The sequence below is a fragment of the Daphnia carinata genome, chromosome 7, assembly GCF_022539665.2.
Source record: "Daphnia carinata strain CSIRO-1 chromosome 7, CSIRO_AGI_Dcar_HiC_V3, whole genome shotgun sequence".
NCBI lineage: Eukaryota > Metazoa > Arthropoda > Branchiopoda > Diplostraca > Daphniidae > Daphnia > Daphnia carinata.
The window spans coordinates 11,369,752-11,386,541 of NC_081337.1; the positions used below are offsets into that span (position 1 = coordinate 11,369,752).

General features: G+C 40.2%; 1 protein-coding gene across 1 annotated transcript in view; it reads right to left on the reverse strand.

Annotated features, from left to right (window-relative positions):
• LOC130688121 (twitchin-like) overlaps positions 1–16,790 on the reverse strand; it is a 48,197-nt gene that overhangs the window by 20,938 nt on the left and 10,469 nt on the right. The window contains 29 exon segments of the mRNA XM_059496173.1: positions 54–220; positions 301–876; positions 1,006–1,178; positions 1,266–1,395; positions 1,611–1,922; positions 1,993–2,277; positions 2,828–3,130; positions 3,237–3,542; positions 3,679–3,815; positions 4,321–4,344; positions 4,941–5,088; positions 5,213–5,390; positions 5,531–5,655; positions 5,748–5,915; positions 5,982–6,122; positions 6,222–6,428; positions 6,494–6,847; positions 6,914–7,038; positions 7,101–7,245; positions 7,317–7,604; positions 7,700–7,844; positions 7,939–8,064; positions 12,243–12,382; positions 12,669–12,840; positions 12,904–12,968; positions 13,034–13,181; positions 13,899–13,934; positions 14,498–14,536; positions 16,473–16,670. Coding sequence (XP_059352156.1) covers positions 54–220; positions 301–876; positions 1,006–1,178; positions 1,266–1,395; positions 1,611–1,922; positions 1,993–2,277; positions 2,828–3,130; positions 3,237–3,542; positions 3,679–3,815; positions 4,321–4,344; positions 4,941–5,088; positions 5,213–5,390; positions 5,531–5,655; positions 5,748–5,915; positions 5,982–6,122; positions 6,222–6,428; positions 6,494–6,847; positions 6,914–7,038; positions 7,101–7,245; positions 7,317–7,604; positions 7,700–7,844; positions 7,939–8,064; positions 12,243–12,382; positions 12,669–12,840; positions 12,904–12,968; positions 13,034–13,181; positions 13,899–13,934; positions 14,498–14,536; positions 16,473–16,670 — 5,361 coding nt within the window.

The following is a 16,790-nucleotide window of genomic DNA, read 5'->3' on the forward strand; positions in this document are numbered from 1 at the left end:
ATACGTCGTATACACCTGATGCCAGTACGAGAAACTAGTTTTTCCCGTATTACCTCCGTTGTCAGGATTTCTTCCCAGTTGCTTCCGAATCGTTCCTTCTTCTCAATGATGTAACCAGTGATAGGAACACCACCCGTGCTCTTGGGTGCAGTCCATTTCAGGTCGACACGATCAACATCCCAATCGACGATCTCTGGAGTCCCTGGTTTACCAGATGGATCTACAAAATGGCCGTGTTTAATTTATGATTAATATCATGGTATTAGTGCATTTGAAACAAATTTGGAATGTTGTACTAACCGAACGGATTCTTAGCGATGATGGATTGATCTGTTTCGAGATTCTCAGATTCGCCTTCGTCATTCACAGCTCTAACTCGGAAGCTATATTCTTTGCCTTCTTGCAGGCCACCAACGTCCATCTCTGGATCTTTGGATCGACCAACCGGTACCCAGCGGCCTTTATCTAGCTTCTCGACTACGTAACCTGTGACTGGCTTGCCACCATCATCCTCGGGAGGTTGCCACGCCAATTTGCAGCCACTCTTGGTTACGTCGGTCACTTTCAGCGGTCCCTTAGGTTTCGATGGAGCGGCGAGGACAACCACCTCAACCTGGGCTTCGTCTTTTCCGTGTTCGTTGACTGCAACAATCTTGTACATGCCAGAATTTTTTCGTTTCGCGTCAATCACATTCAGTTTGGTGTTATAGTCGATATTGACAATTTCAACGTTCTCTTGTGATAGGACTTCTTTCTCGCCAAGATACCAAGTGACTGTCGGAGGCGGTTCACCTCTGATGTTGACGTCGTACTTGAACACTTTGCCAGCTTTTATCATGATTTGCTTCAAGTTAGTACGGTCGATTTGCGGCTTGACTGCAGAAAAATAAACAGAAAAAAAAACAATGAAGAGCCAACCAGGAGATTTTCCAATAACTAAATTTTGCTTAGTAATGCTCATGATGCTTAGTAATGTAAAGTTCGGTGGTAAAATATCGAGCTTACGTAGTTTGTGCTTCACTAGATGCATCTGCGTTGGTTCTGACGGTGGGGATAATCCAGCTTTGTTGACGGCTACGATGCGGAATTGGTATTCACCACGTTCTTTCAGGTCGACGACTTTGCCTTCCAACTTGTCTCCAGGCACTTCGCCAGCTTTTTCCCAATCGGGTTTGAATCTGAATAGAGGAAAACGGCATTTATTGTTCACAATTTGTACATTCGGCTAAGATATTGGTCAAAGGAGTCGAATAGCGTTTGCATACTTGTCTTTTTTCTCGATTATGTATTTCTCGATTGGAACGCCTCCATCTACGGTTGGTGCTGTCCACTTCAAGTCGACGCTGCGGTTGTCATAATCGACGATATCGGGCCGTCCAGGAGCAGAAGATTGTTCTACATTTTCAAATGTAAATTGATCACAAGATTAGATTCACGTTCTACGATTATCGTTCTGCTAATTTAAGATTTTGCATTCTCCTCTAGTTGCATGGCGAACACCACTTGTATACATTTTTAGGCGCATGTTTTTTGGACGTTATGCACTGCAACTATTTTCAATCCCCTTTCTTTCTTCTTAATTGCAATCTATAGTTTTCGATACAACGTACCGTAAGGATCTTTGGCAACAATGGCATGTGTCGTGACCAAGGGTTCAGAATCTCCTTCGTCGTTAATAGCGGTGACTCGGAACTGGTAGCTCTTGCCCGGTTCCAGGCCTGTTACGTTATAGGTGGGTGGCTGCCTCTCTCCGTTGACTTTGCCGACCCGGGTCCATTTGCCCGTGCTCACGTCCAGCTTCTCAATTTCGTATTCTTTAATGGGGAGTCCGCCGTCGTCTTCAGGTTTAGTCCAGCTTAATTTACAACCTTCTTTGTGGACATCGGTAACCTCTAACGGTCCTTTTGGTGAGCTCGGTTTGCCTGAATGGGAAAACAGACAGCAAGTTAGAATCAAATCCTGATACAGGTGGCAGATCAAGTACGGATTTACCTAAAACAATCAGCTCAACCGATTCAGAATCCTTTCCGGATTTGTTTTCTGCTTGTAAAGTATAGATGCCGGCATCCTTGCGGGTGGCATCGATTATCGAGAAATCCGTGTGATAATCGCGATTTTCAATGGTAATACGCTCGGTGTTGGTGAGTGCGATGCTATCACGCCAAACCCACACAATGGTTGGAGGTGGCTCACCGGCCACATCCACCGACCACTTGTGGGCACGGCCTACCTTGATGGTGGTTGTTTTCAACGTAGTGCGGTCGATCCTGGGTTTCACTGTAAAATTGTTTTCGTATTTCCATTAGCTATTGTTGTGATACATTTTTGGGGAATATTATTATACTACTTAATTTAGAAAAATTATCAAAAAAAGATGGCCATTACTTTTTATAAGGTACTAGTCCCTAATGCTTTCTTAGTTTTCCGTATTTAGTGGAATGTCCACCTGGCCCACATCAAAAATATCGAAGCGGTTTGTAACTAAACAAAAATAGCTAAGCCATTTTTTCTACAGACTTTTCGGTGCGCTGCCTTCCGATTGTACCATATTTATTCTAAGACGTTAGCTGGGCAGTACGGAAAACAGTGTCTACGTTGTTGGAACAACCAGACCTTTTATTTTTACAGATAAATTATTTCATATTTCGACAGTTGAATCTATGGCTGCTGTAGATTTTAGTATTGATTTGCTAATAAAAATTTACCATGAAATCACTCGTTAACATACGAACACAATTCAGCGTAGTCGAAAAAAAAAAAATACTTCGCAAAATCTTTATGCATAAACGCTGCGGAAAAAAAATTATGCTGTTTGACTTTAACTTACAGTTCCTATGCTTGACAGTGTGCGTGTCCGTGGGCTCTGAAGGTTCCCCAAAGCCAGCTTTGTTGGCTGCGCGGACGCGGAACGTCACTATTTGGTTCTCTTTCAGTCCATCTACTGTCGCTTTGCACGTCGGGTCAGGAGTGATGAGTACCTCCTTCCACTCAACGGATAGTTTGTCCTTCATTTCGATGATATAGTGTGTTAGTGGCCGACCACCATCGTTGTCAGGCTTGATCCAAGTCAGCGTTACGCTGGAAACTGAATAGTCTTCAATAACGGGCTTGCTTGGTTTGCCAGGCTCATCTGCATGAATGGTCGAAATGGTTATGCAGGTGTCATCATTAACCGAGAAATCGACTTAAAAAAAAAAAAAAAGAAGAAGAAAAACACAAAAACCAGTGGATCTTACCATAAGGATTTCGGGCCATTATAGCCTCATCTGCCTCCAACGCCTCCGATTCGCCTTCTTTATTGACGGCTTTGACGCGGAACTTGTATTTCTTTTTGGGCGTCAAGCCAGTAGCAGTAAAAGTTTCGTCATTGGGTCCCACCTCACCGGCAGCAACCCATCGTCCGGTGTCCATATCCATCTTTTCGATAATGTAGCCAGTAAGCGGCGATCCTCCGGCGTCTTCTGGTTTCTTCCATTTGATCTTAATGTGATCAGCTCGAATTTCATCAGCAATAATGGGTCCAGTGGGTCTGGACGGTTTATCTGCGGATTGAACATTCATTATCGATCGTGTAGCAGTCACGTTGCATTTGATTTCGAGAATAATTAGGACTTGTAATGTGTTACGCGTTAAAGGTGAAATCATATGGCTAATAAACAAACAAGCTGATTGACTCACCAAGAACAACGACATCAGCAACGCCCTCGCACGTTCCGGAGCTATTCTTCAACGTGATTCTGTACTTGCCGCTGTCTGCACGAACCGCTTTACGCACCGTCAGCACGCTGTTGCGTTCGTATTTGTCGACGGACACTCTGTGATTGGAAATGCATTTGAGCAAACGCATTAGTAAAATATAACGAAGAATAAATGTATCTGTTAAGTAAGGATTCGGTGGTTTTCACTTTGATGTAGCCGTATCACGAGCGTTATTTTTGTTGAATATTGTGCTGCTGTGGAATGTGGTGCCGAATGAATCGCGGTGATTGGATAGGGGGGGTTATGGAATGTTTTGTGCTTTTGTGTTCATTGTGCCAGTATATCGCGGTGATAGGCTCTGGCGGTTAGGAGATGCGGTTTAAGTGACTTATGATCTACACATTTTTAGTTAAAGATCATTATTGCAAAAAAAAATTTTCTTTATCATTAATCTTTGTTGAATGAATCGTGCCGTCATTCAGTGTGTAGGTGTGTGTAGTAAACATTTTATAGTGTTGAATTCGAGATTCGTGCCATTCGGAGCTCAGCGAAGAGCACAAAACCGCTGAGTTTTATTTCGTTCAAATGAAGATTCCGTTGACGGTAACGTCACCAAGTCACCTTATAGTCGACGTGTTGGGTATCCTGTGTTCGTTCGAGCGCCGCGAAAGCCCCAAAGAATAATAAGTCATGTTTAGAATCAACCAAATGCTTAATTACCCTCCGTATTGCTTTTGTCGTTCAAATTAAAAAAATAAATAAGTAATAATGAGTCGCTGTTATTTAAAAAACTGCCTCACATTTTCTGGCAAATTTCTTGCCTATCTCTTCCTGCAATATGCGTCGGTTAAACTTAACCAGACACTTCATTATTTTCACAGAGGGCGTATGCACGAAGAAAATAAAAACTTAATGGAATTTTGATACAAAATAATTAGGACGACAAAAGATATTCACACCCTATCATTTGTTAACGAAACAACCGAAACAACGTAAGAAGTTTAAAGCTACACACCTATGTTGACCTATATTGCTCAGTGTGGGCCAACATTTTAACAGTAACCAAGCTTTTTTTTTACTTAATTTAATATGATTATCTACTATTTTTTCTCTATCTATCTATATATCTATGCATATTTACTGTATATTAACTATATTATAAGCATATTACGTAACTTTAAGCAACCACTCGCAATTAAGTGCTATGTAACGTATAAGTAAGGAATGTGGTATTCTTTTACCTTTCTCCGTCGATTTTGATCGCTTTTCCTTCCAAGTCCCAAGAAGCCTCAGGTTCAGGTTCGCCGCCATATTTAACATCGAATTTAATAATTTGTCCTTTCTTGATTACCAATGGTTTCATTGCATCGCCAATGATGTATGGTTTGACTAAGAAAATGAAAATGAAATAAAATATTACGAAGAGAAATTAACAGTGAAACAGATGAAAAAAGAAGGCGCAATAGAAAAAAGAAAAAAAAATAGAAGGAAATGAAATAAACGGCTCCTATACCGAAACGAGATTTGGCGATTATGGGTTTAGTGGCATCGCTGGGTTCTCCGGGCCCCGCTTTATTGATAGCCCTAATACGGAATTCATACTGTGTGCCTTCTTTAAGCCCCGTAACCGTACCGCTCGTAGCATCGCCAGGGAATTCCTGTGCTGTCACCCAGTCATTTCCGAATTTTTCCTGAATCACAGAAAAATGTTTTCGAAAATGCATTACAAAATTCCTATGATACATTTTTGCACACGTCGAGCTAGAATTTCTGGTCCCGTAAAGATCATCGGACCACAAAAACACGACAAGGAAATGAGAGAAACGCTCACCTTGTACTCAATGACGTAGCCAGTGATGGGAGAGCCTCCGTCATTTTCTGGCTTCGTCCATGTAATGTCAGCATGATCGACATCCCAGTCGACCACTTCAGCATTACCTGGTTTTCCAGGTTCATCTAATAATAAGAATCACATTAGTGAAAAGCGTTGGTAAGCGTAACATGTAATTTGTTAAAGGAATTTTCGAAATTGCGAGTTTGAATTTTACCCCAAGGATCTTTGGCGAGCACAACTTTGGGGAAAACACCTGGCTCCGAGTTACCCATTTTGTTTACAGCCACAACACGAAATTTGTACTCTTTTTTGTTGATCAACCCTTCGCACTTGTAAGATAAAGGTTGGTCGGATGGGAGTTCTCCTACTGCATTCCATCCACCTGAGGAACAACAAACATGTGGGTTGTGAATAATGATGAGATGGTCAGCATATGAGAATCACTTGCCTTTTACAGACAGATCTTGACGTTCAATGATATAATTAGTGATGGGCATGCCACCATCGTCTTTTGGCTTTTTCCACTTGAGAACGCAAGAATCTTGGTAAATATCATGAACTGAAATATCTTCGGGTGAGCCAGGGACATCTATTTTTTTTTACGTGAAAACGAATGCGAATGAGCAATAAGGATGACACTGTAATACAAGAAAATCGAATTTTACGTTTTAGTTTTTATTGTGCCTACCTTGAATGTTGAAGAACACGTCTTTAGTAGTCTCTCCTTGAGCGTTTGACAGCTTGATCTGGTAAATACCGCTTGAAGAACGAACAGTTTTCTTAAGCTTCAAAATTGCTTTATCCTCTTGAACGATGATTTCGACTTCTTTCACGCCAAGGCTCTTGCCGTCTTTCGATAATTTGGCTTCAACGGGAGATTTCCGAACTCCCGGCACTATAGACAATACGACAAGATTTCGTCAACTGGGCATTTTTGGCTAGGAGAATGGCTAGTCTTACCAACGTAGGGGACGTCAACAATTAACATTTTGTTGCTAGGTCCTTCGACAGGGGTATCAAGGTTGATTTCCGGTTTGCCTTCGCCCTTGTTGACGGTAAGCTGACAAGTGGACTTGAGTCGACCAGATTTGCATTTAATTTCTCCTTGATCAGTAAGTTCGACACTATTAAATATGAGTTGATGCTTGCCACCACCCAAATTTTTGATTTCGATGCGATCCGATGGTTTAATAGCTTCGCCATTGAGAAAAAATTCAGTCGAAGCTGTCTGATCAGCCACCTCCACCTCGAGGATTAACTTTTCACGTTCGGTGACGACAGTGTCTTTCAGTTTCTTGTTAAACTTGTTAACGTCTACACACACGCAAAAAATGAGGTGTTATAATGGATTGAACCAAAGAATGAATAGAGTGAACTTACAATCGACAGTCACCTCTGCTTGGGTCTCGTCGGCGTTGGTGTGACAAGTGTAGTTTCCGGCGTCGCTCATCTTGATTTCTTTGAAGAAGAGGCGTCGTTTCTTGCCCTCTACTTGAATTTGAATCCTATTAAAGACAAACAGATTAGCTAATTGTTCATCGAACCCTTTTTTCTTTCAAATTTCAACTTTTTATCGGTGGGTTTGAAAACTTCGCCGTCTTTCTTCCAGATTACACCTGCATCGTCCTCATCTACTTCGCATTCCAGCATTACCGCCTCCTTTTCAGCGGCTTGGACGCTCAAAAGTGTCTTGGTGAATTTGTGCGGGAATTCTGATTTTCAATTTACATCATTCATGTTAAAACATTCCCCCAACAAAAAAAAATCAAAGGTTAATTATTACCGATAAACTTGAGGTGGCACGAAGTCTTGAGATTCTGCCTCTCAATTTTACAGCTGTATTCTCCATTGTCTTCTTTGATTGGTCCTTTGAAAATGAGGCGACAGGTTCCTGTGAGGTCTTTGCTAATTTCAAACCTCTGTCCATCGGCCTCAATTTTCTCTTCGCCTTTGTACCAGTTGACTGGCGCTTTGTGATGGCTAACCTGACATTCAAGCTCATATTCGCGGTTTAGGTAAGCTTCCGCTTTCTTTGGCAGCTGGCGGACGAACGAATACACTTGGTCAGCTTCTATAAAGTGGACGGATACAACAAATGATGTTACAGTTTTGCTATTGCAAAATTCAATGCGAGCCCGAGCTAAACGTCTTTTAAAACTGTCTTACCCTCGACAGTAAGATAGGCGCTGCAGGTGATGCCTCCAATATCTATCGTATATTTGCCCATGTCGTCCACTTTGGGCTGAGTTATAATCAGTTTATAGACGTCATTTTCAACTGTCATTTTATGGCGAGACCCGGAGAATATTTCCTAAAGGACAGCGATATTTTAAAAAATTAGGAATGTACTAGATGAAAATGACGTTTCTAATTAGAGTTGGAAATGCTGGAAGAGCACCACGTACATCTTTCTTAAGAAACCATTTAGGTTTGCCATTTGGCTTCGAGAAGATGCACTCAAAGACCACCTTCTTATCTTTGCCTTCTTTAACGGTATGGTCGATCAAAGGCTTCATGAAGCTCTCTTGTTTCTGTTTGGGCAGACGTAGGCCGTGACGAGAGCGAGAAATGAGCGAAAATACAAAACAAAACGTAAGTGTGTTTCAAAAATAGAACGAAGTAGGTGAGAAAAGAAAAAGAACCGAGTTGCAGCCTCGATAAAAACAACACTGCATAAGTAACATTCATGGCTAAATATAGCCAGAAGCAATCGCTTTCAGTTAAAAGTACAAACTTGGAACTCTTTTGGCTTGCAACGGATTTCCTGTCTTTTGGAAGGGCCAAAAATTAAGCAAACAGAGATGAAGTAAAACAAAACAAACAAAAATAATAAGGATTTGTTTTTAAGAAGTATAAATAAGAATCAAGTTGAAACGAACAATAAACGCAAATAAGTATTTTCAAGCAAAAAAAAAAAAAGTAAATCTAGAGTATATATAAACAAATATGAATAACCTAAGGAGGAAGAGGAAGAGACCTGAAGCTATTTACAGAGATAACAAGCAAAAATTGCAGAAACGACTACCAGATTTGTAATCGTGGATAATATGTACTGCGCTATATCAGTATGCAAACGCATACATTCCAGGCGCTTTCAGCAGAGAATTTCTTTATATCTACAAAGCTTTCCAGTCTGGATATTAAGAACCACTAGGTCTGACGTAGGAAAATGAAACAGCTTAAAGCCTACGGCTGACTTAAAAAATGGAAGAGACAGTGAATGAAGTAGTTTGAAAAGTTTGACACAGTAAAAGAGACAGGAAGGAAGAAGTATTGTTTGATGGCGTGAGGCGACAGTCATCTGTTGTCGATAATCCAAATAAGTTCGGCATGATGGAGATCAAAGTGAACCAAGTTTGTTTTTGACTTATGAGACTACCGTTCACAGTGAAAAAATGTCGGATGCCAGACCAAGTTAGAGGATGAATGAGTAAAAACTGTACAGATATGGCTCAACTTTTGGCACCTGTCGATGTAATGAAAGGAAATCATAAACACGAGTATTTGTTATGTAGTATTTACTGGGCCAGTACGTCTGGCCATGAGATAGTAAACAAAAAATCATGGTTGATGTAGTTACCGATATTCATTACATTAAATGGTGCCAAGGAGCTAGCCATCGACCAAAATCATAGCGATAGATGCTCGGAAAAAGGACAGGAATCCGATCGCACCATCGCTAAAACGTGTGAACGTTTAATTCAAATAAAGCAAGACGAAAGAAATTAATCAGAAAATAAAACTCGTTAAGCATAAAAACACATTCACGCAGGTTCAGCGTATTGTTTTCCACTCTTAGATGAGGCACACGTTAAACGTGAGACGCCACAATTCAATTCACTTGTTAGACGCTGCGCGCCATATCACCCCATGCCAGTGTAGCTGTAAAATGCTGCCGCCCATTGATCGATTTTTCTCTCTTCTTCTAGAATAAAACGGAAGCAAGGAAACGAGAACGTGGCGAGCGGATGCTAACCAAAAAACGTTATTCATTTAGCGGTAGAAATCCGAAGAAGAATTGCGAACTTTTAACGTGGTTTAAGAATTTAAAAAGCATGTAGCGATTTAAGCGGTGCGCTCATTTCGATTTCTTTCTCAAGTGTTTTGACATTCGAAGAGGCAAGATAGAATTATCTGGAAATGAAAAGCTTGATGTGTACGCTGCAGTTGGAAGGAATGAATGAAATTCAAGATAGTAAAGCACAAAATTAATGATACGTATGTCTTTTTACGGCACCTCCTCTCTGTTGAACGGTTGAAGAATCGGCCAGTCGGGAATAATTTCAGCTAGTGATGGTCGCCGTGGAGTTGGGGCTTTCTCCGCGTTCTGACGTAACAACGTGATCGAATATGTAATCTAATAATGCGCTTCAGGTATGGCTGGGTACTTAGTATGGCCTTTGATTGGTTAGGAAAAACCAATACTTTCACAAGTCAATGATTAACAACTAACGACTTGGGAACGAAAGGTGGTGCGCACGATTGCATGTCTTCAAACGGTGTTTGTAGCTTTAAAAAAAATGCTGTCGGCTTAAAGAAAAGTATGAAGATACCTAACTACGACGCACATAACCTCGAAACTCTTGTTTTGTTTGAGAAACTCATTCTAACTAGAACGATGAGTTAGTTGACCAGCTTATAGAATAAGTCTTATGAAGCGGCCCGACAGATATGGGATTTAAACTAAACGAATTTCCGCTGTTTTCCCTCCCAGAAAAAAAATAAAACGAAATAATAATTACAAGAATAACAGCAGCAAACAAAAACAAAATAAATAAAAACGTAGGGCACACTGCACACCTCCCTATTCCCATCCAAACAAAAGAAACAAAAGGAAACCGATGAATTAAAAAGTTAAAAATTAATTTGCGACGATCCTTTATCTGAAACGACACAGAAATTTTGTAGAAGTCCAACGTTAGAAGCGATCACACCGTATTAATATCGTTACAAAAAAAAATAAGTAAAGTTGGAAAAAGTTCACTACGGAGCCGTGATCTATCACACCTCTATGGGATCCGCTTTAGCCAGGACGGGCCAATCGGGTATGGATTCGGCTAACGAAATGCGCCTTCGGCCAGCACGTTCAATGTCCTACAGAACATTGAAGGCATACCATATCGTTATGCCAATGAATGTGCGCCAAATCTTTGAAAGTAAGTGATGAAAAGAGAAGTGATGTTGTTATGAGAGATGACAGGGCTCACCGATCATTGGTTTCTGAAAATTCTACAAATTTTCTTTAATTTTACAGGGATCTTGGCCACTTCCAAAGAGTTTAAGCATCGGTAGGTCGAGCTAGTGCCGACAAAAGATGCCAAACGTTCCAAAAAATGCAAAAATCCACGTAAAGGTTCTCAGATTCCCATAAAAATCAAGAACCCCTATTAAGATACGAGAATCCGATCAAGAATCCATATTCTTTTTTTCCATCAAACTTATTTAACCCTGATCTTATGAACGCTTCCAGTTCGCAAACAAGCTGCCCCGAATGGAATATCATTACACCCTTTTCCACCAATTGCCCGTAAAATTGCCAATACTTTTAAAAGCTCCAATTATGTTTTGCTGATATTCTGTCAATTTTCTAAGGATCCAGTCATCTTAATGGGGGATTTTTATACTTTAGGACAAATATGTTTAATGTGAGAGTACCAGAAACGGTTCAATCGGCAAGCCCCGAGAAAAGGTTGGCTGTGTAAAAAAAGGAATGGAATCAGGGGAATGGAATGAGCTAGGGTCACCACCCGTAAAACATTGCTTAGTACAGAATTTACAGAGGTCTTTCATAATACAAATCAATTCCCATCTCTTTCTCCAATAAATGTCATTTTTTTTATTTAAAAAAAAAATACTAAATTTTACTTCTCATTCTTATCAGTAAATCAAAATGATTTCACGATCTACCCGGTTAATATAACTTCATAAATTGTAATGGAAGAAGATTGTCTGATTTGTATATCCATCTGCGCGTATTGTCAGCAAATTTTATCCAATTTATCTTGAAATCAACTTTTCCCATGGACCCCAAAATACCAACGATGAACCAAAGAAAAAAGGGAGGCATGAGGTAAAGATAGGTGGGTGTGCTGGATAACAGTTGGGTAATGGCTACTGGCAGGCACAAAAATGCATCAGACCTGATTTCTTCCCACGTGTTTTAAGATGAGGAGGTAATCGGCCAATGAGAGCCGACGTCCCTCGTTTGATGAATAATTCGAGTGATCGGATGGAGACGACGATTCCTTGCTTGGCAAATTCTTGAATTGATCACCGTCAAACGCGATAAGTTGTTTTCGACGAGAGAGAGTGAAAAAGCAGAAGACAAAATACAATAACTTCTTGTCTGACTAGAAAGTGAAATCAGGTTTGCGAAACTGGTTGTTTTGTCCCAATAATGTCATCATTGTCTCATTTCATGAGCAAACCAACGTCTTCACGTCACTTCACGTCACTTGACTACAGCCATGTGCCATACCTATAGGTATGACCTTACGTATTTACACGTACTAGGGATAAATCATCAGTCACACGACTTAAATACACGTTGACACTAACACTTTGGTACGTAATAAAGAAACGAAAGAGATACAAAAGAGGACAGAAAAAGAGAAGGAGCTGTTCAGGTGAAGTGCACCCTAAACTTGTTTGAGCCAACTTAAAATATCTTTACTCTTATTCCCGCATACGGTTAATCATGCAATCTTACCTTTTCGACTTTTTTCAGTTGTGGCTTCGGTGGCTCTTCGACTTCTTTGAGAGTGCCCCAGTCGGGATCTTCTTTATCCTTGCCCCATTTGGCATATTTGCGTTTTTTTAGCATGGCACGGAAGTCCATGCCACTTGCGTCTGCACAATAATAAAACCAGTTTAGTCAATCAAATTTATGACGTTTTTATGGATTTTCACGGCCTTCCATCGCTCAAATACCAATCTACGTCATGCTAGCGGAAAAGTCGCAGAGGATCAATTTTTTCAACTTCTAATACAAACAAGCGTTAAAGGCAAACCCGTTTTCTCAAATTTCGCTGGTTGATTAGAAGTTTCAGAAAAGAAACCCCGAAAATAAGAGCTTAATTTTTTTACAGCTTTGAGAAGTAGATCAAAATAGAGTGAAACGGATTGTCCGAAATACCTGATACAAAAAGAGTCGTTTCGGCTGTGTCTTCTCCATGTTCGTTGGTCACAACGATTCGGTAATTCCCTTCGTCGTTCGGCTTTGTCTTGCGGATGCAAAGCGTTAAGGTGTTCGTTTCACCATCGGTAACATATTTGTAGCGTCCACCATCCATGATCTCTGTGATACCCTGTGAAGAAGTCAACGTGTAAGAACTTGATGGCGATCGACCATTATAGAACAGGGTCTTTACTTTGAAGCAACGGAAGGTGGGTACTGGATTACCCTCCACACGAACAGTAATGTAGGCATTTGCGTCTGAAAAATGTTTAAATCATTGGCTTTTCCGTCACCCACATCAAGCAATCAAACACTATGAAAACCTTCAACGGCTGAATAGTTTTCTTGAATATCGACAATAGATGGTGGACCAGGTGGACCCACTGGCCGGAGTGGTGTTGATGGCTTATCAATGCACTCGCCCACATCAGCCGTACTTGGGCGGCGGGCGTCAGTGCTGGTTCTTCGTTTCTGCGAAGATTAAAATGAAGAAACACGATGATTATTGAGGAAAGCGAAATTTCATTAGTGTCGCGAGATCCACGGTTGTACAGTGGACGAATTGACGTGCCATCCCACTTGAGTACAATAAAAACATCGATGCCGTGCGATAGACGTGTTTATGAAATCCAAGTGCAAATCGTGCTGCACTTCTTAAAGCAGTTTATGACGAGGCGGGCGTGTGATGTTATTATGGTTGTTGACATTTAGAAAGCGTACGTTCTATGGCATGCAGCTCAAAGACTTAAAGAATTGAAAACCAATGTGATTTTTCTGTTAATAAAATGGGTACACGAGCAAAATGGAGTTAGAATCACGGGCCTCAGGTAAACACCTCGTAACAAGCTGGCTTACTTCAATACTAATCAAACTTACTACCACTAAAACAGCAAGATCGGGAAAGGAGTAATTTGTGCAAAAAAAAAAACGTCCCCGCGAGAACCTTGGCATCAAACCTACTGTGCAGATATTCCACTCAAAATAGTACAGGGAAAATAATTCTAAGAAACGCCAACTCCTACAATTGCACATTTTGTGACAAAGGTTATGGTGAAGTGAGGTCAACTAAAACAGTGTCTATACTGCGCATATTGACGGAAGGGGAACCGTCATTGGCGCACATACTGTACGGCACAAAAGAGTGAACGAGAAATACTTTTGTTTTCTATTTTTAAAATTAAATCTAACCTGTTTTTCATCCACTTCCCCTGGCCTAGCTTTTTTCTGATACACCAGAAGAAGAAGGAAAAAGAAGAAAACGTCGTTAAAGAAAATAGTATGAAATTGAACGAGAAATTACAGAAAAAAGCGTTGCGAACAGACAGACAAAACAATTTTGCCTATAAATAATTGTCTTTGTCGATAAAAAAAAGAAAACAGATAAACGGTTAAAGCAGAATGGACACTTTTTGTATATAGTTCTGCAGCATGCGGAACGTGGCTGGAATTGTACATATGGTACAGTGCGCCGCGAATCTGCAAAAAAAGCGCATGTAAGCATTAGCGGCATTCACCATAATCATTTAAACGAATTCAGCTTTTTGGTTAAGGGATTGGTAGACATCCCATATCCACTGCGCTGTATCATTTCGAGTTTCTCGAAATGGCTATTTGACAAAATAGCGTATGGGCTAATTAACCATAACACCCTTTCTTGTCGCACCCAAATGAGAGCGAAGCAAGCTTCAAAACGTAAGCGATCAAAAAAGCTAACGTATGAATAACAAAAACAAAGCGGAAAAATTCGGCCAGAGAAATCACGTTTCGTTGGTGAACAGATGTCTCACCTCAGCAGCCAATTCACCCGGGCGTAATTTGATTGATTGCTGGAGGCAAAGCACCAGTCATCGAATTGATTGAAGACACGAACAAAAAAAAAAGCAAAATAAAAATAAAAATAAAAATAACAAAAAACATAAAAAACAAAAACAAAAAATGATTAAAAAAAGAATAAAAAATAAAAATGAACACACAGAGATAGAGGCTGAGTGTGGAGGAGAAAGGGAGAGAGAAACAAATAACGAAGTACAGAAAATTTAGAAGGTTCCCACTACAGCACAAAGAGACAACTTGAATAAACACGCACATTTCTTTCAACGCAGAATTTCAATTGTAAAAAAAAATTTTCGTAGAATTAAAAATTTCGCAATATAACATAAATAATGTAAATTCCTCGACGAAAAATGTTAGTTTGCTTTTCTACTGATAGATTTGTACTATAAGGATTTTTGTACTTCACAAAAACGAGCAGACAATTTAAAACGTACGACAGTGCAATTATGATGTCTGTCTTCCTAATTACGAGAGAAACTGAATGACTTCAGCACGTAGGGTAGATAGCATAAATAAACCGGCGAATAATGAACTTAACCAATAAGAACTAATTTTATAATGTAGTACCAGCTAATTCATTAGCAAGTTAATCGTCTATATAACGCTTTACTCACACCCTAAACACGCTCTTCAAACTCTTGAAGTCTTCATCTTTACGACGCCTCGAAGAAAAAATTTAAATAACTTTTATATACAGACTTAGCTTAAAAACGTATGCGGTTCATACAACAGGTAAAAATGGAATCATGCGTTACGATTTCCAAGCAGATTGTATTATTGTTATCATTAAAAACGCAGCATGCTTTCAAAATATTATCTTACCCTTCGGTCTTCTACGAGCTCGCCCGGACGTAGTTTTCTATGTTCCTACCAAACAAACTCCATATCACATGTGCAAAAATGCATTTGTTTCAACCATAAGGTGGAGACACACTTCATTCCCAAAACGAGTCGACAAATTTAGCTATTTTCTCAATCTAACATAGCACACGTAAGCTACGTGACACATTTGGGTTCCCAGTGAAATTAACCTATAACATGAACTACATTACAGAATAAAAAATATTAATTCCGCTAACATTTTTCATTCTAAAGCTGTTTGCAACTACGAGGAAGAGTCAATCACCGAAGATAGCTTTCAGCTACAGTACCAAGCCGACAAATGTACGCAATCATTAAACGAAATAGGCTCACACGTGCTTGCAGTCCAAGGTATGTGCAAGATAACCTACAATATCTACTTTGCAAGCATGTATTATTGCGGTTCAACGGTAGTACTGTGTTTGATTAACAACTTCAAGTTTAGCGCATAATGTACTGACTTAAATTTTAAGTGAACTTAAGTACTTTAGAGCCTTATAGATCTATATAATCGAAGAGTAAATAAACCACAGCCATCAATATGATACAGCCAAAAATTTAGTCAATAACAACCGAATGAAATGGATTGGCTTGTAGCCGTCTTTTTGTTGTTTTCTATCATTAAGCTATCTAGCCGTAATCCTTCTAGCGAACGTGTCCATGATTTACGTCTCTTTTTTCACCTCCAGGGCCTTTTATCAACTATTTTTGCTCAAATCTACGTTTCTGCATAATGTGACAGTATGGAATATCAAAAACGGTTGGTAATATCAAAAGCAGTGTAGACTTCGGAGACTCAATTTGAGATTTCCCAGTCTTGCCGGTATGTAGCTGTAATTATAACGCAAAGAACTGATAAGTGCTTTTTTGTGCCAACAAGGAACCGATCATCCAGTCTGAAAATCCAGTTTCCTAAAAAATCCAATTAATCACCAGGGATGTTGTTCTTATGAAACTACAAACACTTCTTAGCTGGCGTTCAACATGGGGTCCCATTAAGAGGATAATGTGACACGAGTATAATCTAGAAATTGTATCAGCATTATTGCGTTTCGTAGTATCTCGTACCTCATCGGAGATGAGTAGACTAGGCCGACGCGGTTGGTCCTCGGGTGGAATGAGAGATCCTCGTCTGCTAGGCGGTCCTGATCCAGGTTGAATGGAGCCTCGGCGGCTTCCTCCTGGAGATTCCAGTTCCAAAACCTCGATCTTTGGAGCTTCTTTTTCGCGTAACTTCGTTGCCAGATCTTTGGGCAGCTCAGGTTTCTGTTAACAAACGTTTCATGTTTTACTTGTTGTTGCCAGAAAACCAAATCCGAACACTATTGTTGGCTGCATCAGCAGGTTGTTGTGCTGCAGCAGCTGGCTTCCTTACCCACTAGGCGT